Consider the following 27,166-nt stretch of genomic DNA (forward strand, 5'->3'; position numbering starts at 1 on the left):
ATGCCAGACTGGGTCCCAGGATCCTGGGATCACGACCTGAGCCAAAGGCAGACGCTTAACCTACTGAGCCACCCAGGTGCCCCTGTTTCTTCTTTTCCAAATGGGAACTTAAATGCCAACCTTATGGATGAAATTAGATGAAGAAAATTTGATTTACTAATATCCTCTTAGGTAGAACTGCCCTTTTTGGAAAATGGGAGTTTGTAGTCTAGGGTAAATATAAGCAGAGCTCTTTTGAGACTAGGGATAATTTTGTTAAGAAGGATGGGGGATGAGAGAGGAAAAGCAAGAAAGAAGGGTGTAAAGAGGAAATAGTGAGAGGTCAGCACTACACATTTTGACATTTACCCTCTCTATAACTTACTCAGATCTTAAAGTACTTTTAAAAACTCATGAAGTGCATAATATGAATGGGTAGATTAGTTGTGGACACTAAGATTAGAGAAGTAAAGGGTGGGAGGAGGAAAGAAAAAAAAATAGTTTGCCAATAAAATACACAAGACAGAGAGAAGCAAAAATGTGTGTGTGTGTGTGTGTGTGTGTGTTGGGGGGCACAATAAAATCCTCAGTCTTTTTAATTTTTTAAGTAATGTCCACCCTCAATGTAGGGCTTGAACCCACAACCCCAAGATCAGTAGTCTCATGCTCCACCCACTGAGCCAGTGTTTTTGATATCAGAGTAACTGGGTTTAAGGTTTGGGTCAGGTTTAACCTGAGTTTAGGGTACCTGACTGCTGCCTGGATTATACATATTTATATATTTAAAAGAGCAAGCTTTTAATAGTGTATCACATTTAGTTCTTCCTGTCATTTCAAAATATTTTTATTCTTGTAGTATGGAAAAATATATCTACATTCAATGGTGTCCTCTCTTTTAATATCCACTAATTTATCTCCCACCCACAAAAGGGATGCATATGTATTTCAGTTTCTTTGGGTTTTATATTTTACATTCTGGTTTCTTGCAGGTTTATAACTTATTTGCTTCTTTTGAACCCATTGTAATTTATGGATAGGCTGTGGTAACAATAGATCTAAGTTAATTCTTTTTCATATCATTAAAAAAGTTATGGGGCACCTGAGTGGCTCAGTTGGTTAAGCATCTGACTCTTGATTTTAGCCCAGGTCTTGATCTCAGGGTCGTGAGTTTAAGCCCTGCACTAGGCTCTGTGCTAGGCATGCAGCCTACTCAAAAAAAAGTTATTTCACTCTCTATTGTATTACTTCTGGTTTGTAATAAAATAAGTCATCATAAAGGTCTGAATCTATAATTGGCCAGGTTTGAAACCCCAGTGTTACAAACATCATGCACTAAAGCTTTTGTAATCAACTTTAAAGTCTGGCCTAATCACTATAATCTTTTAAGAATTTTTTCAGGGACTTTTGAAAGAACAATTTGACCTTTTTGCCCCTTTTCAAATGAGTTTCACTATCACTCAAAATCTGTCGGGGATTTAAATTGGTACCAAGAATCATAAAATTTAGAGCTGAAAAGTATAAGAAGGATGACCTCATTCAACTTTGTGATTTAAAGGTGAGAAAATAAAGGCCAAGAGAACTTGAATTACCTTCCCAAAGTCAAAGCTAGTTAGTATTAGCAGAGCTGGTACTATGACCCATCTCTCTGATCATCTCAAGACACAAAAATTAAAAAGGAATTGCCTTTTACTTTCACTATCCTTTTACTTTAAATCTCCTCACCCTTATTTTTATGCTAACCCACACTAAAATCATCTTACCTTTTATTTTTGTGGACTTTAAACAAGCAGGTCAAAATTTTAAGAGGATGAGAGTGGAAGTTTGCCACCTACAGGTCAAAAGAAAGAAGAAATCTTTTAGGTTTTTCCAGGGTAAAGCTCTGATGATCTTTACAAAGCAAAAGTCTGTTTTAAAACACTTCTTTGGGAGAGTAGCTCTCAACATAGCATGGGAAGACTTTATCAAGGGGATGTTGCCTTCATTCTCATCACTGTTAGTTTGACAGGTTTCTATAGTGTTCCTTTTCCAACAGTATATGGCGCTATGTTTGTAGAAAAGAATGATAGAACACTGAACAGTATGAATCCATAATTAGAAGGCCATGAAAATGTTTCTTAGCAACTGAGACCATCTTCCTTTTTCGGTTAGAATTTCCTCCTCACTGCTAAGAAATACCTAAGTGGGCAAAAAAAAATCCTATAATGATGTTGGGACAACTGGATAACCATTTGGAAAAAGTCTTATATCTCCTACTAAAATAAATCCCAGATGGGTTAATATTTAAATGTGAAAGATGAACAAGACCATAAAATTACTAGAAGACTGTGTAGGTGATTGTAACATATTCTTGGAGTAGGGAAGCCCTTTAACACCGAAGGAAGAAAATTGAAGGAAAATTTAGATATTTTACAAACATTGAGACTATAAAGAAAATCACTGTTCTTTCCTAAAGATTATTTAAGATGAGATTGCATTTTCTCACATTAGTCTAACAAAATTTTAATAATAATATCCAATGTTGACAATGGCTGTGGAAATGACACTTTCATTTGCAGTGCCTTTTAAAAGAACAATTTGGCAAAAATACATGAGAAATGCTAAAATGTCCACCTAACTGTTGACCAAATATCTGTCTTTAAGAACTTATCCAAAGGATATAATCATGAATAAGATATAAGATTCAGTACAAATACATTTATATAGTCTTGTTTCTAACACTGGCCAAGCTAAATTGAACTAAATGATAGGATATGGGTTAAATAAATTATAGTAGGTTATTACACTGGGATAATATGATGCCATTACAATTATTTAACTGAACTCTAATAATATTGGGGAGGGGCGCCTGGGTGGCTCAGTTGTTAAGCGTCTGCCTTCGGCTCAGGTCATGATCCCAGGGTCCTGGGATCAAGCCCCGCATGGGGCTCCCTGCTCCGCGGGAAGCCTGCTTCTCTCTCTCTCCCACTCCCCCTGCTTGTGTTCCCTCTCTCGCTGTGTCTCTCTCTGTCAAATAAATAAATAAAATCTTTAAAAAAATAATAATAATATTGGGGAAATCTATTAATATAGTATTTGACAGAAATAGGTTATATGGCAGTGTGTTTAGTATGAGCCCACTTATTGATTAGAAAAAACATATATGCATCCACATACACAGACAAGGCCTTAGAAAACTGTACACCAAATATTAATAATGGTTACTTTGGTGTGTAGGGGAAAAAGAGATTAAGAGTTTACTCTAAAAATGTTCTTGAAGGGGAGCCTAGGTGGCTTAGTTGGTTAAGTGACTGCCTTCGGCTCAGGTCATGATCCTGGAGTCCCAGGATCAAGTCCCACATCGGGCTCCCTCCTCAGCAGGGAGTCTCCTTCTCCTTCTCTGACCCTCCCCCCGTCTTGTGCTCTCTCTCTCATTCTCTCTCTCTCAAATAAATAAATAAAATCTTTAAAAAAAGTATAAAAACACATAAATAAAAATGTTCTTGAGGAATAATGGAAAGAATTTAAAGATGAATGTACTTTAAAAAACAAACATTCAGACAAACAAAACAACTCCCAGGATGGAAGTGTGAATAGGGAAGAGAAAAAGGTGGTACATAGTTAAAGATAAAAAGAATGGTGTCTGGCTATGAGGAAAGAAATAAAAGTACTTAGGAAGAATGGAGGTACCAGAACATGTAATAAAATTGATCAAGGACACAGTCAAATGTGAAGTAAGAGCTGGAACATCATGATCTAGAAGCTTGGAAATAAGGCCACAAAGCAGCCCAGGTAAATCAGCATGCTTGCTACTCACACAGCATGGACTTTGTTATCTTGGGAGTCAATCTGAACAGTTTAAAAGTATTCCAGTTTAAATAAAGACCTAAGCTGTCTAAAAATCTCCATAAAATGGGGTGCCTGGGTGGCTCAGCCGGTTAAGCATCTTATCTTCGGCTCAAGTCATGATCTCAGGGTCCTGGGATCTCAGGGTCCTGGGACCCCACATTGGGCTCCCTGCTCGGGGGGGAGCCTGCTTCTCCCTCTCCCACTCCCCCTGCTTGTGTTCCCTCTCTTGCTGTGTCTCTGTCAAATAAATAAATAAAATCTTGAAAAAAAAAAAGCTCCATAAAAACATATTGCTAAAAGGTCACAGGTGAAAACTCATTTAAAAATAACAAAGAAACTAGAGTTTTTAGAATGGCTCATTGAAAGGTATTTCAAAATGTTTGAGGGTATGTCACTAAAATATATATTTTTTAAGTCTCAATATTTTTACATATAGAAGATAGAGCTAACCAAAATTCATTTGATTTTCACCCTTTATTTGATTATTATTTTTTTAAACATGTACTTACTGATTTAAGTAATGGCTACACCCAACACAAGGCTCAAACTCAATGACCATGAGATCAAGAGTCCCATGACTTTTTTTTTTTTAAAGATTTTACTTATTTATTTGAGAGAGAGTGAGCGAGAGAGAGAGAGCATTAGTCGGGCAGGAGTAGAGGGAGAGGGAGAAGCAGTCACCCTGCTGAGCAGGGAGCTTGATGCGGGGCTCGATCCAGGGACTCTGGGATCATGACCTAAGCTGAAGGCAGCTGCCTAATCAACTGAGCCACCCAGGCACCCCTGAGTCCCATGACTCTTGACGAACCAGCCAGGAGCCCCTGATTTTCACCCTTTAATGAATAATTTGCTCCTAGATTCCTTTCTACTCTATCAACATAGATTGATATTATGCCTTATGCAGAATTTGTATATTTGTGTTTGTTATTAGTGTACCCATTAGCTTCTAGAGAAGTGATATTCAACCGTTTTTTATCATACGACCCAATACATGCATATTTATATCTATATATATATATGTCCTACCAAACTAATATATGTAAATTATATAACCTAAATAAAAAAGTTAAAATTACAAAAAAAAAAATAGCAGAAATTCTAATATATTCCTCTTGCACAACATTGTACCTTCCTGTCTGTGCATCCGCCCTTCTTCAGAGACCACTGGCTGCCATTAGGGTCTCTCAAGACCCACTGCCAAATTCTACCTCTAAATAGCTGTGTATCTTGGGCAAGACACTTAGCCTCTGTGTCTTGGTTTCTTTGTAAAATGAAAATAGTAACAGCCTGCCTCACAGAACTGTTGTGAAGATTACATGAGCCAGTGCCTGGAAAGTGCTCCCCATCATGAAGAAGTGGTCTCTAATGGTAGATATGATCTGTGATTGACAATTTGCAAGGAATGATCCTTCTTTAGATGATTGCTGAATTAAAGTTGATTATATCTGGTACTTCAGGAATTCAAGTTGTTTCCTATAATTCATGGAGATTTGTTACCTTATCTTTCCTTATTCTTCCTTATCTCTGTGCTCTTTTCCTACATTATCTCCTTAGCCTGGAGCTAAGTACATGGTTTTTCATATTTTTGCCAAGTTGCAACTGTGTATTTCCCCTGAACATGTGGATTCAGTTTCCCCAAGGAAGGATAGCAATTACTTTATATTAAAAAGACCATCTCTTCATATTCTGTTTAAATTATAGCAGTGATCATCAATTCTGGCTACACATTATAATCATACAGGAAGCTTTAAAAACTGATATACCCAGGCCCCAATTCCAGAGCTTCTGATTTAATTTGTCTAAAGGCTCCCAAGTGATACTAAAGTGCAGCTAGGGATTGAGGACCATTGAGCAAGGGAAAAATGATCACTTCATGTCAGCGATTCTTAGTCTTGGCTACATATTCCAATCACCTGGGAGCTCTTAAAAATACCAATGCCTGGCGCTCTGATTTCAGACTAATTAAATATCTGTAGATGTAGTTAGGACATTAGCAGTCATAAAAGCTCCCCAGTTGATTCTTTTTTTTTTTTTAATTTTTTTTTAAAGATTTTATTTACTTATTTGAGAGAGAGAATGAGATAGAGAGAGAGAGCATGAGAGGGGGGAGGGTCAGAGGGAGAAGCAGACTCCCTGCTGAGCAGGGAGCCTGATGCGGGACTCGATCCCGGGACTGCAGGATCATGACCTGAACTGAAGGCAGTCGCCCAACCAACTGAGCCACCCAGGCGCCCTCCCCAGTTGATTCTTATTTGAAGCCAAGGTTGAGAACTGTTACTCTATATAAACAAAATACTAAAGTAAAGTAGTTGGCAATCATAAGAACTTGACAACATGATTCGGAAAAGATGACACATGCACACGTCAAGGGAGGCTGATTGAAGGGTGTTGTGGTCTACAATCATCTGTTGGCTTACTCTTGAGTCTCCCTAGCTGGGGCTTGGCTTTGCTCCCTTAGGCCAGCAAATCCATGTGGTAGACAGTAGTCCTGCTACTCTTAGAAGTGGCTAGGGTCAGTAACTATTTAAAAGGGTAAAGTACTACACCAAATCTACTATTATTAATTTTTGTCATTATTATCTTCAACTGCCTGGGTTCTCTCCTCCAGCCATCTTGAGAAGTGAAATACATCTTGCCTAGTACTCTCCTCTCCTATTGCTCTTATCTCCAAAGTAGGCACACTGACCTTTTTTGTTCATGGGCATTATTTCTAATCACTTATAAGGAGGGCAAAGGAGGAAGGGGCACAAAGAACCATTAAAATTGTAAAGCTAGGAAAGGAACAGAAATCTCGCGAAACTCTTCTATAACAAAGTTTCAATTGCTTGACTTATTTCCCTGGATATTTGCACACAGTTTATATTGAGTTATCATAATGTATATTTAATTTAAACCTCAAAGTTGCTTTAAGAATATATTTTACAGATTTCAGAGAGGTTAAGTGACTTGCCCGAGGTCACACAGGGGGCAAAGTCAGATTATGAAAAATTTCTTCTGGTTTAAAGTCTAATGCTTATCTGACTACACTATAAGTACATCCTGGAAGCTGACAGATACCTCCTTTTTATCATTCTTTTATCATGGAAGGGAGAACCTTTAGCTGGTCCAAAGGAGACTGATCTGTTGCTTCCAGAAACTGGAGATAAGGTTAAGTTCTGCTGGGTTTAACAAATATCACGAAGTGGGTGATTGTGGTTATTAGATATCACTACAGAGGAGATGTCTCCCAAATCAGTAAGTTAACATTCAGAGGGGCCACAGGATGCTGCCCCTAGAGAGCAAGTCTGAAATATAACTGAGTAAAAAGAAAGCAGTGTCTCATTAACTTAATACCTGAATAAAGAGTATGACAACAGAAGTGAGCAAAAGGCTGACCTTCCTGGTTAGTGGTGGGTGTTCAGCATTGTCCTGAAGAGAGGAGTCTGGCTAGTGCTGCATCAGAGGGGTCCCTTGGCTTCAATTCCAGCCTCAACAAGCAATGTTCCTAGCTCCCCAGAGACTTTCAGAAACAGGAGAGAACAATACTTGGTTCAGTTCATATGAGTATTCTGCTTTTTCTAGGAGTTATAAATACCAATATGAAGTTAGCGTCTTGGTTTACACAATTCTCTGTGAATTTGGTTAGTACAAGTTATGAGTTAATCCCTCTGATGATGATTACTTCCTGTTAACTTGACAAAAGTTTGTGGGCCTGGAAAGCTATGCTCCTGGAAACCCTGACTTTTGGTGACTGCAAGGCTCTGGCACCCTGAGAGGCCCTGGACTCCTTTAACCCACCATCGCTTTCCCCTCATGAAACAAAGCCTTGTAGAGTTGAACAATGGCATGAACTAGCCAGCCAAGGACTGCTCCTGAACTTAAATGAGTCATTAATGGCTTTGTAAAGTTCCAGAGGGGGACCCTAATGTTATACTGGTCTGTGTGTTATACAGGGAAGTCATCCTTTGTAAAGTTTGGCCATTTAAGTCAGTATCTTAAAAAAAATTGATACAGGGGCGCCTGGGTGGCTCAGTCGTTAAGCATCTGCCTTTGGCTCAGGTCATGATCCCAGGGTCCTGGGATCGAGCCCCGCATCGGGCTCCCTGCTCAGTGGGAAGCCTGCTTCTCCCTCTCTCACTCCCCCTGCTTGTGTTCCTGCTCTCGCTATCTCTCCCTCTGTCAAATAAATAAATAAAATCTTTAAAAAAAAAATTGATACAGTGCAGATCTCTGTTATGGAAATTTAGAAGGGTTTGTGAAAGAGATTCCTCTCCTGAGTTCCTGGGAAAGAAATTTACTTCCTTTACCATGCTTTCGGCGGACTCCATGTGCTCTTGTGTTACCTGTGATTTCATCCAGTTTTTTTTCTGAGTTGTGTCATCATTCCATAACCTGTTGTTTGCCATCTAATTTCCGAGAACTTCATTTCTAATGCATGCTGTTTTTTCAAAAACTTCTATCTAAATGATTTAACTCATTTAAAAATATTCTGATCTGCATTATAGCTAGAGTTTTTATATTGTGAGTTCTCATGTTCTGTTAAAAATTCTTTCATCCATTTTAATCTCTTCTCTTGTACTCAGGTCATTTGAGGTTAAATAGCATTTCTTTTTTCCCTCATGTCCAAATTACATGGATTTTTGTGTATCCCATACATAGACATATCCCACATCTCCTATGGAGATGTGGATGGGCCAGGGTCAATTTCTCAGCTTCATGGCTCATGGTCTCTGTTATGTTATAAATGAAGAACCAGAAATAGAGCCTTTTTGTGTAACCCTTCTCTATTTGTCAAAGCTAAGACTGGTTGGAAAAATTTTCTGCCTTTAGCTCTGTGTTTCCTAGAAGTCTACAGACCTTGCCTTCAAGGTTATATTTATTTTCGGAGGTCTTTTCATCTTGAGTCTGCTGGCCACCCAGCCTAATAGAAAATGACAGTGTTTTACCATTCCCAATGTAAATTTTCCCTCTCCTTTATTCCAAATGTTCCTGTCCTGCTCTATTTTATTTCTTTTCAACATTTTTTCCTCAGAGTGTGGCTCAGTCATCCTGGAAGGAAGCATGTGCTGGATATTTTTGATATTCTTCAGAGCTTAGATCACTACAGCACTAGTCAATTCTCTTCCATCTACATATACACATAGAAGTGGGGTTGTTTTTGCTTTTTGTTGTTGCTTTGCACTTACCCAGAATGTGATGCCTATGAGCTACTTCTCAAATTTGTTTTACCGTATTTCCATTCAGGTAGAGTCCTTTCAACAATTTTGGGGACTATAGCTCACAATGACCTGTCAGTAACCCCTTCACTCTTGCTGCTTCTCACTTCCTTTTTGCTCCTGCATCTGTCCAGTGTCTGGGTAGGCAGGTACACCTGCCCATATTCTGAATATGCAGGGATTCCATTGCTGGAATTTCTTAAAGATTATTTTTTGAAGAGCCAGTTAACCCCTGGTCCAGGAAGGGTTATTTATCTTTGGGAAGGCTGGCTATAATGTGGATGGGATGTAGAATAACTGCAAACCTCTTTGTAGTTTATAATATTAAAGCAGCAGATTGGTCTCAAAGATGTCAACACTTCTTTGGTCTTTTGAGAAATGTCTACCTGCTTATGCATAGGGTTTCTTGGAAAACCCACTTACTTAAATGAATCAAATTTATGTGAGGGACTGCCCTCTGCAAGGACAGAACAGTTCCTTGAGTAATTAAAACTTAAAGGTATCCCTGGTAAGAATTAGAAAAATAGCTGATAAACCACATAACAGTACAAAGTTTTTTACAATCTGAAAACAAAATGGACATATACAATCTGTATTAAAATGAGACTTCTAGTGTCAAAGGATTTATAACAGGATTTTACTAAATATTTAATAGTACCAATATATGCAAATACCAACTTCACAAAAAATCTATTATATAAATAAGCATCTACATTAATATTAGTGGTGCTCATAATCTTCGTAATATTTTAACAAAAATTAAGTGTTAATAGTACACAGGAGAGTAAAAGTATCAATTCCTAAACAAGTAAAATACACTTTATTTTAAAAAACAGTTCAACATTTAATGTTGTTGTTATTCTAACTTTGAACAAAGATGGTGTATATAACTGGAATGATGATCTGTGCAAGGTTTTCAGGTAACCACATTTAAGACAACCACTAAACCAAAAGTTAATATTCTTTTACCTGAGTAGAAGATAACCAAGTCATATTTTCTAGTACATTTAAATTATCCCTATAAATAAACTAGACATTCTTTTGTTGTTGTTACTTTCCAGAAAAAGCTTCCTTTCACAGTTAATACTTAGAAATATACTTTGGAGCCAGATAAAATCTTAGTGTAAACTCCAGCTCTTCTACCTACTAGCTTTAAGACTTTGAGCAAGTTTCTTAACCTTCCTAAACTAATTTCCTCATCATACAATGGAGAAAATAAATGTTTCAAAGATTGAGATAATATATGTGTTATAGGCTGAATTGTGTGCCCCCCCCCATTCATATGTTGAAGTCCTAATCCCCCATACCTCAGAACGTGACTTCACTGGAGACAGGTTCTTTAAAGAGGTAATTAAGTTAAAATAAGGTCATTAGGGAAGGCCCTCATCCATTATGACTTAGTGTCCTTACAAGAAGAGGAAATTAGGACACAGACAGATACAGAGGGAAGACATTGTGAGACAAAGGGAGAAGATATCCATCTACAAGTGAAGGAAAGAGGCCTCAGAAGAAACCGACTCTGCCAACACCTTGATCTCAGATTCTAGCCCCCAGAATTGTGAGAAAATAAATTTCTGTTGTTTAAGCCCCCTAATACGTGGTATTTTGTTATGGCAACCCTAAAACATTAATACAATATGTGAAGAATTTAGAATAGTGCCTGGGACATGGTAGGTAATCAATAACTTAATTACTACTGTTATTTCCCCAGAGCTTTTCTAATATTCAACTCCACACATAATTCCATTCTTAAGATGTTCATTTAATGGCTAAGTGGCAAAAGAGCAAGACTTTGTTGGGATACACAGAATGCTATTGACTCTCAGCATGTTCTTGCTGGGCTGGAGTACTCTTTTTCCAGGCCATTTCTCAGGGATGTGTTTCTAGCGAGTAACCCTGAATGATGATGTAACATCTCACTCCAGACCAAGAACAGGCTTACTTCTGTTTACTGTAAAAGTTGTGATTTGCCCAAGTTATGCACTCCTCTCCTGTAACACAATCTCTTGTGCATGTATTCATCATGGCCCTTTATGTCACCTCTGTGGGACTTGCAAGGACAGAGGACCAAAATAAACCAACACAAAGCTCTGGCTATTGTAAAGTCATTTGTTTCTGATCCAGGATTGTTTTCTGGCTGTATCCCATTACATTTTAACTGATAGCTTATAAACGGGGCAAAATCTCAGACCCTACACAGTTCTTTACTGCTTTGGCTGAGAGAGCCATGGTTTCTGAAAAAGATGAGGGCCCCACTGCTCTGGGTTAAGAGATATAAGACTCCCTGGGATCCAACAGTAAATGTTAAGTAGTGGGAAAGGGAGGGGGGGAGGAGTCTCCCACTGTCCTGCCTGTTAATTTATGTTTGGAGGCTAAGCAGTGAGAAGTAGGATTAAAACAAGCCACCCAAATGGTGTGTTGGTTGTTGCTCACTCACCTCAGGGTGGGAAGAGCAATGATATTAATATGATAACAAGGCAGCACGCCCCAGGGCTCTAGCCAAGAAGTGTGGCTATTGCTGCTAAGTCAAGGGGTCCTCAAAGCTAAAACAAATGCCACCAGCAAGGAGGAAATAAAAATTGCAAGTTTGTTGAGTACAAGTTGGGCAGCTGATCAAAAACAAAAGTAAATGCAATACTGGAGCCATTCTCTCCCTCTACACTTCTTGGTAACTCCTTCACCCTCTACCCTGACCTCAGCTGCTTTAAGGAGAAAGCCAAGTATGATGGAAATACATGGGGGAAGAAAGTGACTCAAACTTTTACAGCTGTTAGATACAGGTGCTCGTCACCATTCTACCCAGTCCCATAGGGGAAGTTGGTATCGGGCACAGGGTGGTCAAAGGTACCAAAGGCTGCAGGACACTGAGGAGGTGCACGGTTAGTTATATGGAGGGCAAAAAGAAAGATCCCCAGAGTGTGGGGGCTCCCTACATACTGGAAGTGCACAGGAAAGAAGTTGGTACCAACACTGAAGCAAGGGGCCAAAAAAAAGAAAAAAAGAGGCTCCTTGGATGCAGCCTTTACCCCTTGCTCCTTCTGGAGCTCCCAACCAGGGAGCTAACATAATCTCTTCACCACAGTTAAAGCTCCTAATGTACCAACGTTAAACTTGCCATATTCCCATACGGGGGATAAAGTGACTAAAGTCAACTGATAGGATTAGAATGAATTGTTATGAAAATACGTAACTGGTATTGAGGTGTTATATGCTTATTTTGTAAATGCTCATAAAGTGCCAGAGGAGATCCTCCCATTCAGGGTATTGCTGCTCTATATAGAGAAATGAGACAAACTTCCTGCCATCTACTACCATGCCCTAACCCATCCTAACCTATTGGCAGGTTGGGATTTAGTGTGAGCGCCTCTATGCTCTGATATCCCAAATGTTCACTATATAGATGATGTTCTGATGGTCAAATTAGAAGCTCATCTCAATGGTTTTGACTGTGGCCATTATCAACCTCCACCAGTAGAAGTGGCTGCTAAACCCAAACAAAATTCAGAACTCTGTTTGCCAAGCCGTTTCTCAGCATTGTTCAGACAGTCATAGCGCTCAAACCGCCCAAGAGTCAAACAAACAAATGTTTTCTCCTTATTAAGACTTATTCAGTATTGGAAGCAGTTCATAATGCCATCAATGGCAGCTGCGAAAATGTACAAACACAGAAACCAGGACAACCTTGTTTCAATCTGACTGATCTTATGCTTGAGTAGGCTATTGCTTCTAAGTCAAGGGGTCCTCAAAGCTAAAACAAATGCCACCAGCAAGGAGGAAATAAAAATTGCAAGTTTGGGGGCGCCTGGGTGGCTCAGTCGTTAAGCGTCTGCCTTCGGCTCAGGTCATGATCCCAGGGTCCTGGGATCGAGCCCCGCATCGGGCTCCCTGCTCCGCAGGAGGCCTGTTTCTCCCTCTCCCTCTCCCCCTGCTTGTGATCCTGCTCTCACTGTGTCTCTCTCTGTCAAATAAATAAATAAAATCTTTAAAAAAAAAAAATTGCAAGTTTGTTGAGTACAAGTTACTCAACAGGGTGGGAAGAGCAACGTTTGAGTAGCCTTGGATTTTGCCATTATGGCAACTGAGGCTGCAACTACTGGGTGGCACTACCTATGTGACTTAATTAAATCTATATAATGGTGATTCAAATCAGGTTTCACAACAAATCCTGAAGTAGAGAGACCGTGCCCTGTTGGGGTTATGTGCTTATATGTGGGAAAAATGGGCCATAGTAGGTCCCTCCATTAGGGAGGGGGGATTTGTTTTTGGCCATCTATTGCCCCTGTCATTTTGTCATTGACACCAAAGATCAGCAACTCAGTCAAAGCTCCCTTGTGAGGGTCATAATATATGATACATTGGTCTTACAATACATTCAGGCTAATAAAAAGACCCCCGTTGGAATTTAAAATTGACTAAATTCAAGACCCTATGGGACATGACTGAGGTCAATACTGCAGACTGGTTTCATCCTGCTGCTCAGAGTCTGTTGATAGTAGCCTTAATTAACTGCTATATGAAACCAACTGAATAGATCTGGTATTGACGAAACAACCTGTTTATCAGATTAATCAGACTAGTAAACAGGGTGGCATTCTTCCATGAAAATTCAAGTTTGGCCAAGAACATGTCAGGTTAAGAAGTGAGTAAATGGAAGAGGCTATCCATTATGGGCTCTGAATGACACTGCATACTTTCTGGGTGTGCCTTGAATGCAAGGACCTGACCTATCTTTACCCAGTCCATGTCTTAGGCTTGTGTTTACACTAAGCAACCTTGAGGCATGAGGTAGCAAATACCCCTTGGACAAAAAACAGGATTGTTTCTGGTCACTATAAAAGCAGTCAATGTCCCAAGCTCAGTGTTCCTTTTCTGTAACACAACCCACTGCATGTGCAGGCTTCCATCACTGGCCTTTTATGTTGCTCTTATGGGGCTCAGAGAAATGGGAACTGATACAAACCAACAGGAAGCTCTGGCTACCACTTTTGTTGTGAATAATAAAAGTGCTTTGTCTCTGTCCAAGCGTCTCATGTATCCTGTAGCATACCATGAAATAGTAATAGGCTGACCCATTAGCTTGTAAGTCGGGTGAAATCTCAGACCCTGCAATTACTGACAGACATCAATAATTTTCTTCTTGGTAATGGCTGGCATTTTAGGCACTATGACTTAGCTACTAGGAAATTTATTATTAGCATGATATATAACAAAATATTATTTTCCAAAGACTTAGCCAATAACACTACAAAAATAAAAAGCCCTCTGTTTCCTGTGAATTTAACCGTGTGTGTCCAAGTCCAGTAATAATTTCACTGTCTGTCTGAAGTACTAAGAGTACTAAATCCAAAGCTCGGCGCCATGCCTCAATCTTTGGTATAACAACGTCATAAATGCTTGGAATCTGTTCCAGTTTATTTGAAATGCCTGAATTAAAAATTCCACTATTTAGTTTACTATATTCATTCAAGATGTAAGATGAAGGAGAGCCAGAGTCTGTGGCATTTTGTAGATGCTGTTGAATGAATGTGCTGGCTTCAAATTCTGATGAGCAATTGGCTGTGTTATATACGAGAGTTGAAAGGTATTTGTGCCATCCGTTTGCCAGGCATTTAAGCACAGTTGATCTGTATAGTGCCAGAGATGAGGCCAGCCAAGAGGAAGTATTATGAAGCCATCCTGAACAGACGTGGTTTCGTTTACTCAGTGATTGCTCTGCAAGAATTTGAAGATGGCTAAGACACAAAAATTCAACTGCCCCACCTCCAAGGAAGACCTTTTGCTCTTTTAGAGCATAATACAGACGATAGGCACAAGCCCAGAACCTGTCTTCTTTGGATTGCATCTGTGCAGTGACTGGGCTAGTGAGCACTACTGTAACCAAATTAATTCCTTCTATTTTTATCACGACTGTGATTATATTGATTCTACCCATGACATCCGAAGGAATACTTCTCCAGAAGGTCACGTAGACCCCACTGCCCACACAGTTTTCATTCACTTGTGTGATATAGGTCACCTGTACTGCTCCTGAAGCTTCTGCAAAAGCCTGCATCACACTGCTATTCACTGGCCCAAGTACCAACTGCTTATTGGGTATGCACTTTTCAATTAAGTGTTCAGACACATTTCCTTGTACCAGGACAAGGTTCACATTGAACTTAATTAGTACCTGTAATACATAATTTGTCCACAGTTCTTCTGAGCTGTCTTGTTGAACCTTCATGCTTTCCAGTACTGTGTTAATATTTGTAGCCTTGTTAAATCCCAGGTGGCGAAAATTCTCTGTGAGGTCACCCTCAATGAGAATAATCCGGAGAGGCTGATTCTGTAATTCCTTAATCAGAGCAGAATTAGATATTGATACTACAGTGATAAATCCTGGGCAGACACAAGAGAAAGTTTCAGGTACACCTGGTAAACAGCAAGTGAAGAGTCTTGAAATGTCAAACCTAAATGGCATCGTACAGTTGCCTTGCTGCATACTTGCATTCTGATACTGCAGCCGTACTGCTTCATCTACTAATTTCATGCTGTTGTGATCTCCGTGACTTAAACCCATCTCCAACTCTACCAAATCATTACATCTGTAAGTACTGGGAGAAGCTGCACCATGTTGTTCTAGAAATCCATCTGGTTTGTTTATCCACTGATTATTATCTGTCCTATTAAAATGCCTACTGTGGATTAGTATTGACTTTCTATGATGGTTGCCTGTGAGCAGACTGTTTTTCAGAGTTTGAGAATTTTGTAATGTGTTTTTATCTGCTTCAACTTCAGCCTGAGGTCTAAAGAGTTTAGGTGATTTAACAGGTATCCCAGAAAGATTGCAAATGGTCAGTGATGGAGAGGCAACATCTTTGAGATCATGCTCTTTCTGTAAACCAGTATCTGAAGGGATTTGTAGAAAAGGGCACAAACTGCCACTAAATGTTTCAAGTCCAGAAAATGTCTTTGTGCTGTCTATATAGTCAAATACATTGTGGATAGGTACTTGAAGGGAAACTACCTCTTCAATGCAAGAGTTCAGGCCTTCTGACATTGCAGACACTATTAATGAAATGGGGACACCTAAATGGAGACATTCTTCAGCAGCACTGCTCCATGCACCAACAAGGAACAGAAGAGTACTAGTTCCAGTTTTATATGTGTTATTTTGTGCTTGAACTGCTTCATTGAGAAGTTGTCCCACTGCGCTGGTTAAATCCAAACTTTCGAGAAGCCTTACTGTTGAACTGATTAACACACTTTCATGACACTCTGCATCTATAATAAATTTCGATGATTTTAATGGGCCTAGGAAAGTTCTTCCTGTTCCTGCAAATGATGAAAGTTGTTGAAGTCCCATGTGCCTTCTTTTATTTATGACCCTGCAAGCCATCACCATGAATCATCTGCAAATAAAATAAAAACGTGGAAATTTATTCAGTGTAATTCATGGTTATAATTGCTTATAAAAGAAAAATCAGATATAGTCCCTGCCTTTGAGGAGTTTCTGGTATATATAGTTTCCACTAAATATGGTCAGTGCAATGATAACAGTACTACAATGATATTTCGATAAAGGTATGGGTATGTGGAGAAGGAACACTTCATCCAATAGGGGAAGTGGATCACTCAGGCAGTGATTCTGGTAGCGTTTTCAGAAGAAGGCAATGCCTGAAATGAGTCTTGAAGAATAATTTGAAAGAGTCAGCAAGTTGAAGGAGGTGGTAGTAAATGCACATATATGTGAAAAAACACAGTGTATTAGGGTAATACAAGTAGTTTAGTTTTACAGAAATAAAAAGAAAGTAGTAGGAAATGGGAGATGAAGCTCTAGAAGAGAAAAAGGGTTGGATCATGAAAGGCATTATGTGCCATGTCAAACTTGATCCTATGATGGGAACCACAGACGTGTTTTAAGTAAGAAAGATTAAGAAATGGCTTGATACAGAGTTCAAAAGCATGTGCTCCGAATCTAGAAGTCTGGATTTGAACTTGGCTCTAATGCTTACTAGCTATGTAAGTTATTTAACTACTCGACTTTGTCCACATCTGAAAAATAAGGACTATACCAGAACCTACTTTATAGGATTATTATAAGGAGTAAATGCGTACAGTGCTTAGAACAATGCCTGGCATATAATCCCTTCTGAGTACTGCTGGTGCTACTGGGGCTGCTCGTGCTTTGGGTAGATCACCACTGTGATAGCACCGAGAACCAACTGGGCGGGTGCCTCACTGGAGGCAGAGAAGTCAGCTAAGGATCATCTACAGTTATCTAGGTGGGAGAGGGATGCCGCTGAGAGGATGGGCTTGTTACTGATTAGAATGTAAAGGGGAAAAACGCATTATTTAAAGTGAAGTTCAAGAGCAATGGGCTTTTTCCACATAGTATTTTGAAATCCACATCTAAACTAATAAGACTTAAAGAGAAAAACTTTAGTCCAATAGAAAGAACTTTTTAACAAAGTACCCCTTAACTGAAAAGCTGTCTATAATAAAATGACCTACCTTGTGAGGTATGAGCTCTCAGTTAAAGGACTAGAACTAAAATTGTAGATAATATAAACTTCTCTTCCAACTCGAAGACTTTATAATTCTTTGAATGATATTTTTTATCACAATCTTTTAAATTCAAAATACCAAAAAGCAAGCAATTTAGAGTTTTGCTTTTCATCTAATAAATTTGTTTCTATAATACCTGGATTCATCCTTGAAGCTGAGGAGCACCACTATCTGAGATACTTAAGATCAGGAGAAAGCCATAACACAACTATTCCTCAAGAGTAGCTTCCTATAAGTTTTCAAGGACTAAGTAGAAAAGCTAATACAGCCTAGGAAAAGGTATAATGAATTGTTTGAAGTCAGTTTCAAATGCTCTTTTGTGAACATTTCAATTCTATAAAATAAAAATAAAACTCTTGATACACCCAGGAATATCCCTAGACTGCATCAAAATATACTCTAGGACTCCAATATTCTAACCCTGAGACCCATCATATCTTACAATTTTCTGATCCTACCATGTTTTCGCTGTCCTTCACCCCCCACCCCATATTATCAATTCTCTACTTACCCAGTTTAAATTCCTATCTGTCAGTTATTATATTCACTCCCTTGCACATATATCCTCAAAATCCTTATCCCTCTTCAGGTTCATCCTACTCACCTTGCAAAGACACTAATCTTGATGAAATCCAACTCTCTACTCCATGCTTACCTTGCTGCAGCTGAAAATAAAAAGAAAGACAAACACAACCATGCTGGTAGCATTTCAAACCTCAAGTGGCCCTTATTGTTGTTTGGCAATCTACTTTCCTAGTTCATTTATCTTTTTTTTTTTTCCTTTTTATAAAAGGCTATTGCTTTTTGGGTTTTATTTTTTAAAGTTTTGCCTACCCCTGAGTACAAAAGATATTCTTCTTCTAAAAACGTTATGGTTTGAGTCTTTCAAGGCTATGGATCTACCTATTCTGGATATTTCATATAAATAGAATCACACAATATGTGACCTTTTGTGTCTGGCTTCTTTTACTTAGCATAATGTTTTTGAGGTTCATCCACACAGTATTAGGTATCAGTACTTCATTCCTTTTTATGGCTGAGTACTATTCCATTGTATGTATGTATCACCTTGTTTATCCGTTGATGGACACTTCAGTTGTTTCTACCTTTTGTCTATTGTGAATTGTGCTACTATGAACATTTGTGTACAAGTGTCTGAGTATCTGTTTTCAATTCTTTTGGGTATACACCTAGGAGTGGTCACACGGTCATTTTATGTTTAACTTTCTGAGGAACTGCCAAACTGTCTTCCATTGAGCTAAATCATTTTACTTTCCCACTGGCAATATATGAGGGTTTCAATTTCTCTACATCCTTGTTGTATTGATTTCCTAGGGCTGCTATACCAAATTACCAAAAACTGGGTGCTTAAAACAATACATTTTTATTCTCTCATGGTTCTGGAGTCCAGAAGTCTGAAATCAAGGTATCTGCAGGGCCATGATTCTTCTGAAGGCTCTAGGGAAGGCTCTTCCAGCTTCTAGTTGGCTCCTGGAGGTCCATGGCTTTTGGTAACAAAACTCAGTATCTGCTTTTCCTCCATATAGCTTTCTTAAAAGAACACCATTCATTGTATTTAGGGTCAACCCTAATCTGGCATGAACTTAACTAGCTACTTCTATAAAGACCCTATTTCCAAATAAAATCACATTCTGAGATTCTGGGTGGACATGAATTTTGGAGGGAACACTATTCAACCCAGTATGCACACCAATACATATCTTCTGTTTTTAATGTTTTTTGTTTTTTTAATAATGGACATCCTGGTGGATGTGAAGTGATATTTCATTTCAGTTTTGATTTGTCCTTTTCTAATGACTAGTGATGTTAAGCATCTTTTCATGTACTGGTTGGCTATCTGTATATCTTTTTTGGAGAAATATCTATTCAAAAAAATTGGGTTGTCTTTTTGTTGTTGAATTGTAAGAATTCTTTACATATTCTGGAAACAAGAACCTTATCAAAATACAATTTACAAATATTTTCTCTTTCTGTAGGTTGTATTTTCCACTCTTTTGATAATCATTTTGATGCATAAAAGTTTCCCATTTTAATGAAGTTGAATTTGTCTATTTTTTCTTTTGTTGTTCATGCTCTTGGTATCATATATAAGAATCTATTGCCAAATCCAAAGTCATAAAGATCTGACCCAGTGTTTTCTTCAAAGAGTTTTATAGTTTTATATCTTAAAGTTCATTGATACATTTGATTTTTGTATATGGGATGAAGTAGGGGTCCAACTTCATTCTTTTGCATTTGGATGTCAAATTGTCCCAGCATCATTTGTTGAAAGACAATTCTTTTCCCAATTGACTGGTTTTGGCATCTTTGTCAAAAATCAATTGGCAATAGATTTTTGGGTTTATTTCTGGACTCTCAATTCCATCTGATTGGTCTGTATGTTCATCCTTAAGCCAGGACCACATGATCCCATGACCCTGAGATCATCATGACCTGAGCCAAAATCAAGAGTCATATGCTTAACCGACTAAGCCATCCAGGTGCCCAAGGACCACACTTTTTTGATTACTGTAGCTTTGTGATGGGTTTTGAAGTGAGGGAGTGTGAATCGTCCAATTTAGCTCTTTTTGTTTTAGCTTTTACATTTATATTTATAATTCATCTTAAACTGATATTTGTAAATGGTGTGAGGAAGGGGTCATTTTGTTTCCTCCTGGATATCCAGTTGCTCCAGAATAATTTGTTGAAAAGACAAGCTTGAAAGGACTGGCTTTTTGTTTGTTTTTTCATTTCTAACATGTTCTGACAGCTTATTAAGTATGAGGCACTTTACATGCATTATGTAATATAGTTCTCATAATATTATGAGGTAGGTACTACACTTAACCTATTAAAATGAAAAATAGATAAGTAACATACCAAACCTCACAGCTAGTAACTAATAGGTTATGAACTAAAATTCAGATTTGTCTAATGCCAGAGTCCCATGCTATTAACTACCATGCAATACTGCCTTCTGGCTGCCCCTCTACCTGACATGATAGTGATTCACCCTTTCTCCTGTAGAATCTTCCACTGCATTTTCCACTTCCAAACCTTCTTGCCTTCTTCCAAGCCTGTTCATACCCTTGGTATGGATATGCCCTTTTTTCCCCAAGCATCGGAGTCTCTGTTTATGGTTTCCTCTTTATACTATGTTTAAATCACAACATATTACTGTATGAATGGAAAAGTCCTACAGAATTTAGAGCAAAAGGAAAAAGTCATAGGCTATTTCAAACTTTCAAAGTCTGTATTTAATTTATGTGAAAAGAGTTTTCCCAGAGAAGACATGAAATTATTTAAACAAAATTTACAAGCAAAAAGTTACGTAAAACTGATCTCAAAATATTCAATTATTTCACTTATATATGGAACCTAGAAAACAAAACAAACAGAAAAGGCAGAAACAGACCCATAAATACACAGAACACACTGGTGGTTGCCAGAGGGAAGGGGTGTATGGGATGGGCAAAAAGGGGTAAAAGGGAGTGGGAGGTACAGGCTTCCAATTATGGAAGGAATAAGTCACAGGGATGAAAGGTACAGCATAAAGAATATAGTCAATGGTTTTGTAATAGCATTGTATGGTGATAGATGGTAGCTATACTTGTGATAAGCATAGCATAACATATAGAGTTGTCGAATCACTATGTTGTACATCTGAAACTAATATAATATTTTGTCAACTATATTCAATAAAATATGAACAAACAAATATTCAAGAGAAACGCTATTTCAGCATTTGAAGACTCTATTCCAAGTATCAGCAGCAATTCAAAAAAAAAAGAAGTCTTAGCATTCCTAAGTTCAGAAAAGCTCCTAAATAATTATTTTGGAGATATTAGTTAATTAACATAAAATAAAAACTCAAACAAAAATCCATCTTCTAAAAAGTTGAGTATAAAAAGGCAAAGATGGTGAAATAATTTCAAAGATCAAAAAAACATCTCTGATAACTTTTCTTGGCATTAAATTGACACACTCTGATTTTTGTTCTGTGATACATCAGCACCAATGTTTTCCACAAACAGCTGTTTTATTATTGGGTTCCCTAACAACTTTACTTGCCAGCTTAATGTTTCTTTAACTTTCTAAGCATGTAATAGAAGCACAGTCACACTACTTCACTGGGTTTTGACATCAAAAGCATCCTTCTTTTCCTAATATGCCTAGTCTTGTTTAAGGCATTTGGTTTAGAATACCAAGACATGCAATACTTTTCAGGAGTTGAATTTTTTCTGAGTACAGATTCTTTGCCTCTTTAGTTAGATTTATTCCTAGGTATCTTATGGTTTGGGTGCAATTGTAAATGGGATCGACTCCTTCATTTCTCTTTCTTCTGTCTTGTTGTTGGTGTATATAAATGCAACTGATTTCCATGCATTGATTTTATATCCTGCCACTTTACTGAATTCCTGTATGAGTTCTAGCAGTTTTGGGGTGGAGTCTTTTGGGTTTTCCACATAAAGTATCATATCATCTGCAAAGAGTGAGAGTTTGACTTCTTTGCCGATTCGGATGCCTTTTATTTCTTTTTGTTGTCTGATTGCTGTGGCTAGGACTTCTAGTACTATGTTGAATAGCAGTGGTGATAGTGGACATCCCTGCCATGTTCCTGACCTTAGAGGGAAAGCTCTCAGTTTTTACTTAGAAAACTATAAAATACTCATGAAAGAAATTGAGGAAGACACAAAGAAATGGAAAAAATGTTCTATGCTCATGGATTGGAAGAACAAATATTGTGAAGATGTCAATGCTACCTAGAGCAATCTACACATTTAATGCAATCCCTATCAAAATACCATCAACTTTTTTCAAAGAAATGGAACAAATAATCCTAAAATGTGTATGGAACCAGAAAAGAGCCCAAATTGCCAGAGGAATGTTGGCTATAAAGAACTTATCAACCTCAACACCCAAAGAACAAACATTCCCATCAAGAAATGGGCAGAAGACACGAACAGACATTTCTGCAAAGAAGTCATCCAAATGGCCAAGAGACACATGAAAAAGTGCTCAACATCGCTCGGCATCAGGGAAATCCAAATCAAAACCTCAATGAGATACCACCTTACACCAGTCAGAATGGCTAAAATTAACAAGTCAGGAAACGACAGATGTTGGCGAGGATGCGGAAAAAGGGGAACCCTCCTACACTGTTGGTGGGAATGCAAGCTGGTGCAGCCACGCTGGAAAACAGTATGGAGTTCCTCAAAAAGTTGAAAATAGAGCTACCATACAACCCAGCAATTGCACTACTGGGTATTTACCCCAAAGATACAAATATAGGGATCCGAAGGGGTACATGCACCCCGATGTTTATAGCAGCAATGTCCACAATAGCCAAACTGTGGAAAGAGCCAAGATGTCCATCGACAGATGACTGGATAAAGAAGGTGTGGTATATACATATACATACATATGCATTCCATATATACAATGGAATATTATGCAGCCATCAAAAGGAATGAAATCTTGCCATTTGCTACGACGTGGATGGAACTGGAGGGTATTATGCTGAGTGAAATAAGTCAATCAGAGAAAGACATGTATCATATGATCTCACTGATATGAGGAATTCTTAATCTCAGGAAACAAACTGAGGGTTGCTGGAGTGGGGGGTGGGGTGGGAGGGATGAGGTGGCTGGGTGATAGACATTGGGGAGGGTATGTGCTATGGTGAGCGCTGTGAATTGTGTAAGACTGATGAATCACAGACCTGTACCTCTGAAACAAATAATACATTATATGCTTAAAAAAAAAAAAAAGATAGTAGGAAGGGAAAAATGAAGGGGGGGAAATCGGAGGGGGAGACGTACCATGAGAGACTGTGGACTCTGAGAAACAAACTGAGGGTTCTAGAGGGGAGGGGGATGGGGGGATGGGTTAGCCTGGTGATGGGTGTTAAAGAGGGCATGTATTGAATGGAGCACTGGGTGTTATACGCAAACAATGAATCATGGAACACTACATCAAAAATAAATTAATTAATTAAAAATATATTAATATTTTCTGACAGGTATGATTAGCTTTTTTCATTATCAAAATCAACAGTTTGTGTATCTCCAGTCTATTCCCAATATAGCAGTCTAATCATATTCCATTACTTAAAAACCTTCAACTTGGAACGTAAAGGTCTTTACTCCTTTGTCTGACACAGGAGCCCCTTTAAAAATTATCAACTCAGATCCTTTCACTCCTCTGCTCAAAGTCTTGCAATGCCTTCCCATTTCACTAGGAATGAAAATGAAGGTCTTAATAAAACCCTAATAATCTGCACTCCTCCCTCTTACTCCCCTTTGTTTTCTACTACGCTATCCCTCGAGCACTCTCCAAGTCATTCTCCCTAACTTAGAGTTTCTGTTCTAGTCATTCCCTCTGGGATGTTCATCCCCGAGAAATCTATTGCCTTACCACCTCTAAATATTTACTCAAATTTACCCTTTTCAGTGAGGCCTCCCTTGAGCACCCTATATAACACCACAAACTCCTCTTTTTCCTCTACACTTGGATTCCCTTTAACTGCTCTACGTCCTTTTTTCCATAAAACTTACCACCTTATAAAGTAGTACACAGTTTACATATCTATTTATTATTTATTGACCATCTCCCTCTGTTGGAATGTAATTCCCAGGAGGACAATTCTAGTCACTGAGGTATCACACATACCAAGAATATTGTCTGACACGCTGCTGACAATAAATATTTGATGAACAAATGAATGAATGGTTTTCACCATATTTGCTATCTTAACTTTAAGCACAAAACTGACAAGATTAAACAGACTGCTGTATTACTCCACCAAAATTTAAGTTTCAATCACCTTTAGTGTTGACGTGCTTCCTATTTGGCACTGCCTTAGTTGAGATCCTTTAATTGCTTCCAAGATGGTTCCTCCTTCACATGGTTGTCAGAATTATCTTTGCAAAGCACAAACCTAATCAAAGCAGTCCATTGCCTAAAAACATCTATCTAGCTTAGAAAATAAAATCTTTACTCCTTAGTTTGACAAAGGTGTCCCATAATCGGACCTCAATGTAATTTATGACTCCTTTTCCACCTTTCCTTATAAACCCTATGATCTTGCTACACTAGAACATACATTTATTTTCATTTTTACACATGCTATATTCAGATTTGAATATCCTACCCTTTCTTCACCTTGGCAAATGCTATATATCTTTCATGACCCACGGCAAATACCACATTTTTAAAAATTTTATTTACTTATTTGAGAGAGAGAGAGTGCACGCACGCATGAGTGGGGGGAGGAGCAGAGGGAGAGGAGGAGTAGACTTTTGGCTGAGCAGGAATGATGAAGGGCTGCACATTTTTGATACCACCTTCTTCAATGCCCCAGGAAGAAGTAGTGCCTCCTTCCTGTACTCAAGCACTTTCTACACACATCTACTAAAGCACTTAGCACCCCGAATTTAAAACTCTGTATTTATGTCTGTCCTCTCTCCCCCACTAATCTGTGGGTTCCTTACTTTTATTCATCTTTATACTCTACACTCAGCTCCTTTCAAACTCACCCAACAGTTGGCACAGTAGAGGACATGTGGAAAGCGTTAAGTAAATTTAGTAGAATTAAGAGTGCCAATGGATTTAATATTTTCCTAGACTAATTATTATTACTACTACTAATGTTTTACAATACAATCGGATTAGTCACAGCTATTTTTCAAAACTAAGTACTTCCTAGACCCAAGACCTAGAAATTGCAATCTGAGCCTATAATAAAAAAATCATTTTTACTAGAAGTTAATTTCCCAAATACAAGAGCCTAAATCATAAAGTGATGTAAAAGCACGTTAACATATTACTCAGCCTTTTAATTGTCATAAGATCAAAATTGATCTAGGTTAGAATTCAGTTCTATATATTTGGTTACTATTCATTTCCGGGTCTCAGAAATCCCCTTAACATTAGTAGTAAAGATGAAGTAAATGTCCTTGAAACTCATCAAGAGCAACTTTCCCGGTGAGGTTAATGGCCTGAAAAATCAAAATACAATTAACCCTTAAACACCGGGGGCTAGGGACGGGGACCACTGCACAACTGAAAATCCAAATATAACTCTTGACTTCCCCAAAACTTAACTACTAAGCCTACTGTTGTTTGGAAGCCTTACCGATAACAAAAACAGTCAATTAACACATATTTTATATGTTACATGTATTATACGCTGTATTCTTACAATAATACCTTTAATAAAAATTTTTTTTCAGTATATCTAGGCTACAGGGTTCAACAGGGAGTTTTTTCAAATTGTGGCAAATCTCCAAAAAAAAAAAAAAAAAAATCCATGTATAAGTAGGCCCACACAGTTTAAATCCTTGTTGTTTAAGGGTCTACTGTATTATAATTAAGTGAATGAACATTTTACTTAATTCACAAAATATCTTGAACTTGCATAATTTTAATTTCCACTGGGACAACTTTATACGGAAAAATCACTTCTAATATTAGAATAACCTTACCCATTTTCCAGAATCCTAATGTGTTGTTTATCTATGATTACAAAGCTTGAGTGTCTGACTGGGATATAATGTGAACCAGACAGGATGATGGTTTTGGAAAATGTGCCATGCTTTACATGTATGAACAGTGATTTGGGAGACTGCTTCAAGAATGTACTTTGCACATTTTTCTTGCCCTGCCTTCAAGGAGATAAGTGGGATAAAGAGGAAAAAAACACTAGGCAAAAGTTAATGTTCCTCATGAATTCACTACTGGAGAATCCAGTATGATTTTTGGAAAATAAAGGACTTACTCTGCAGAAGGTACTGCAGGAGGCATAAAGAGTCCTGATGAGTGAGGAATTAGGGTTAGAAGTTTTAAAGGACTATCATCTCTTCATTTCTACCAGGAAGTCAGAGGTCCACCTCATTCTCTCCCACCCTTTAGCTGGTCCCTGACCAGATTCACGACTGGGCAAACCAACAAGTCTGGCCCTCTGGACAAGAATTTGCTTTGATTTACAGTAGTTATGGGCTTCTAAATCTCGGCAATTACTGAGTCAACTGGATTATCAGACTACCTATGTCTGACTCATGACTGGATTTATGCTGGATATGGCTGGAAAGCCGGCCACATCTTGGGATTCAACCACAAGAATGGCTGAGGGTGAGAGAGTCGGGTGGGGAGGAGGGATAGGCGTCTGATCGTGATTATGGTTGGAGCCAAAGTCCTACCCGACAAATACATGCAACACTGGTAAAATCTATGCAGTGAGCCTGGTGCATCCCAACACCCATCCTGCCCCCACACCCACTTCCTTCCAGCCATTTGGCTACCGCGCCAGAATCCCTCTGAACCAGGTAAGAGGGAAAAGCTAAAGGCCAAGCACCAGGCACTGTGGAGGCTGAGAAATATCTAGCGGCCCTGGAAAGGTCAGTTCCCTCCCACCTCTGTTAATCCCCGCCGGATGGTAAACCAAAACTGGACCAAATTACCCGGCCCGCCAGGCCCTGGATTCTCATCCTTTCCCGGGGCACGAAAAGGTCAAAAAAGCAAATAAAGGCTCTCCGCGTCTGCACTAAAGACTTAGCAGTCTGTGGAAGCACCTCGTTACTAACCTCATTCTTTTCTTTTCACGCGAGGCTTCAGATCCC

At 38.5% G+C, this 27,166-nt stretch overlaps 1 protein-coding gene across 2 annotated transcripts; it reads right to left on the reverse strand.

The window, feature by feature from the left end:
• Positions 1 to 1,738: 1,738 nt before the first annotated feature.
• Positions 1,739 to 27,166, reverse strand: BBS12 (Bardet-Biedl syndrome 12). 2 transcript variants are annotated; one of them, XR_002479894.1, is made up of 2 exons: positions 27,131 to 27,160; positions 1,739 to 1,807 (listed from the first exon to the last, which is right to left on the reverse strand). XR_002479894.1 is itself a non-coding variant. In XM_021681477.1 (2 exons), the coding sequence occupies exon 2, from the start codon at positions 16,381 to 16,383 to the stop codon at positions 14,242 to 14,244; it is 2,142 nt and encodes a 713-aa protein (XP_021537152.1). In that variant the 5' UTR covers positions 16,384 to 16,390; positions 27,131 to 27,166; the 3' UTR covers positions 14,165 to 14,241. The 2 variants fall into 2 exon arrangements, 1 of the variants encoding a protein (XP_021537152.1); XM_021681477.1 differs by lacking the exon at positions 1,739 to 1,807 and adding an exon at positions 14,165 to 16,390 and having other exon boundaries at positions 27,131 to 27,166.

The sequence above is a fragment of the Neomonachus schauinslandi genome, chromosome 2 (assembly GCF_002201575.2).
Source record: "Neomonachus schauinslandi chromosome 2, ASM220157v2, whole genome shotgun sequence".
Lineage (NCBI taxonomy): Eukaryota > Metazoa > Chordata > Mammalia > Carnivora > Phocidae > Neomonachus > Neomonachus schauinslandi.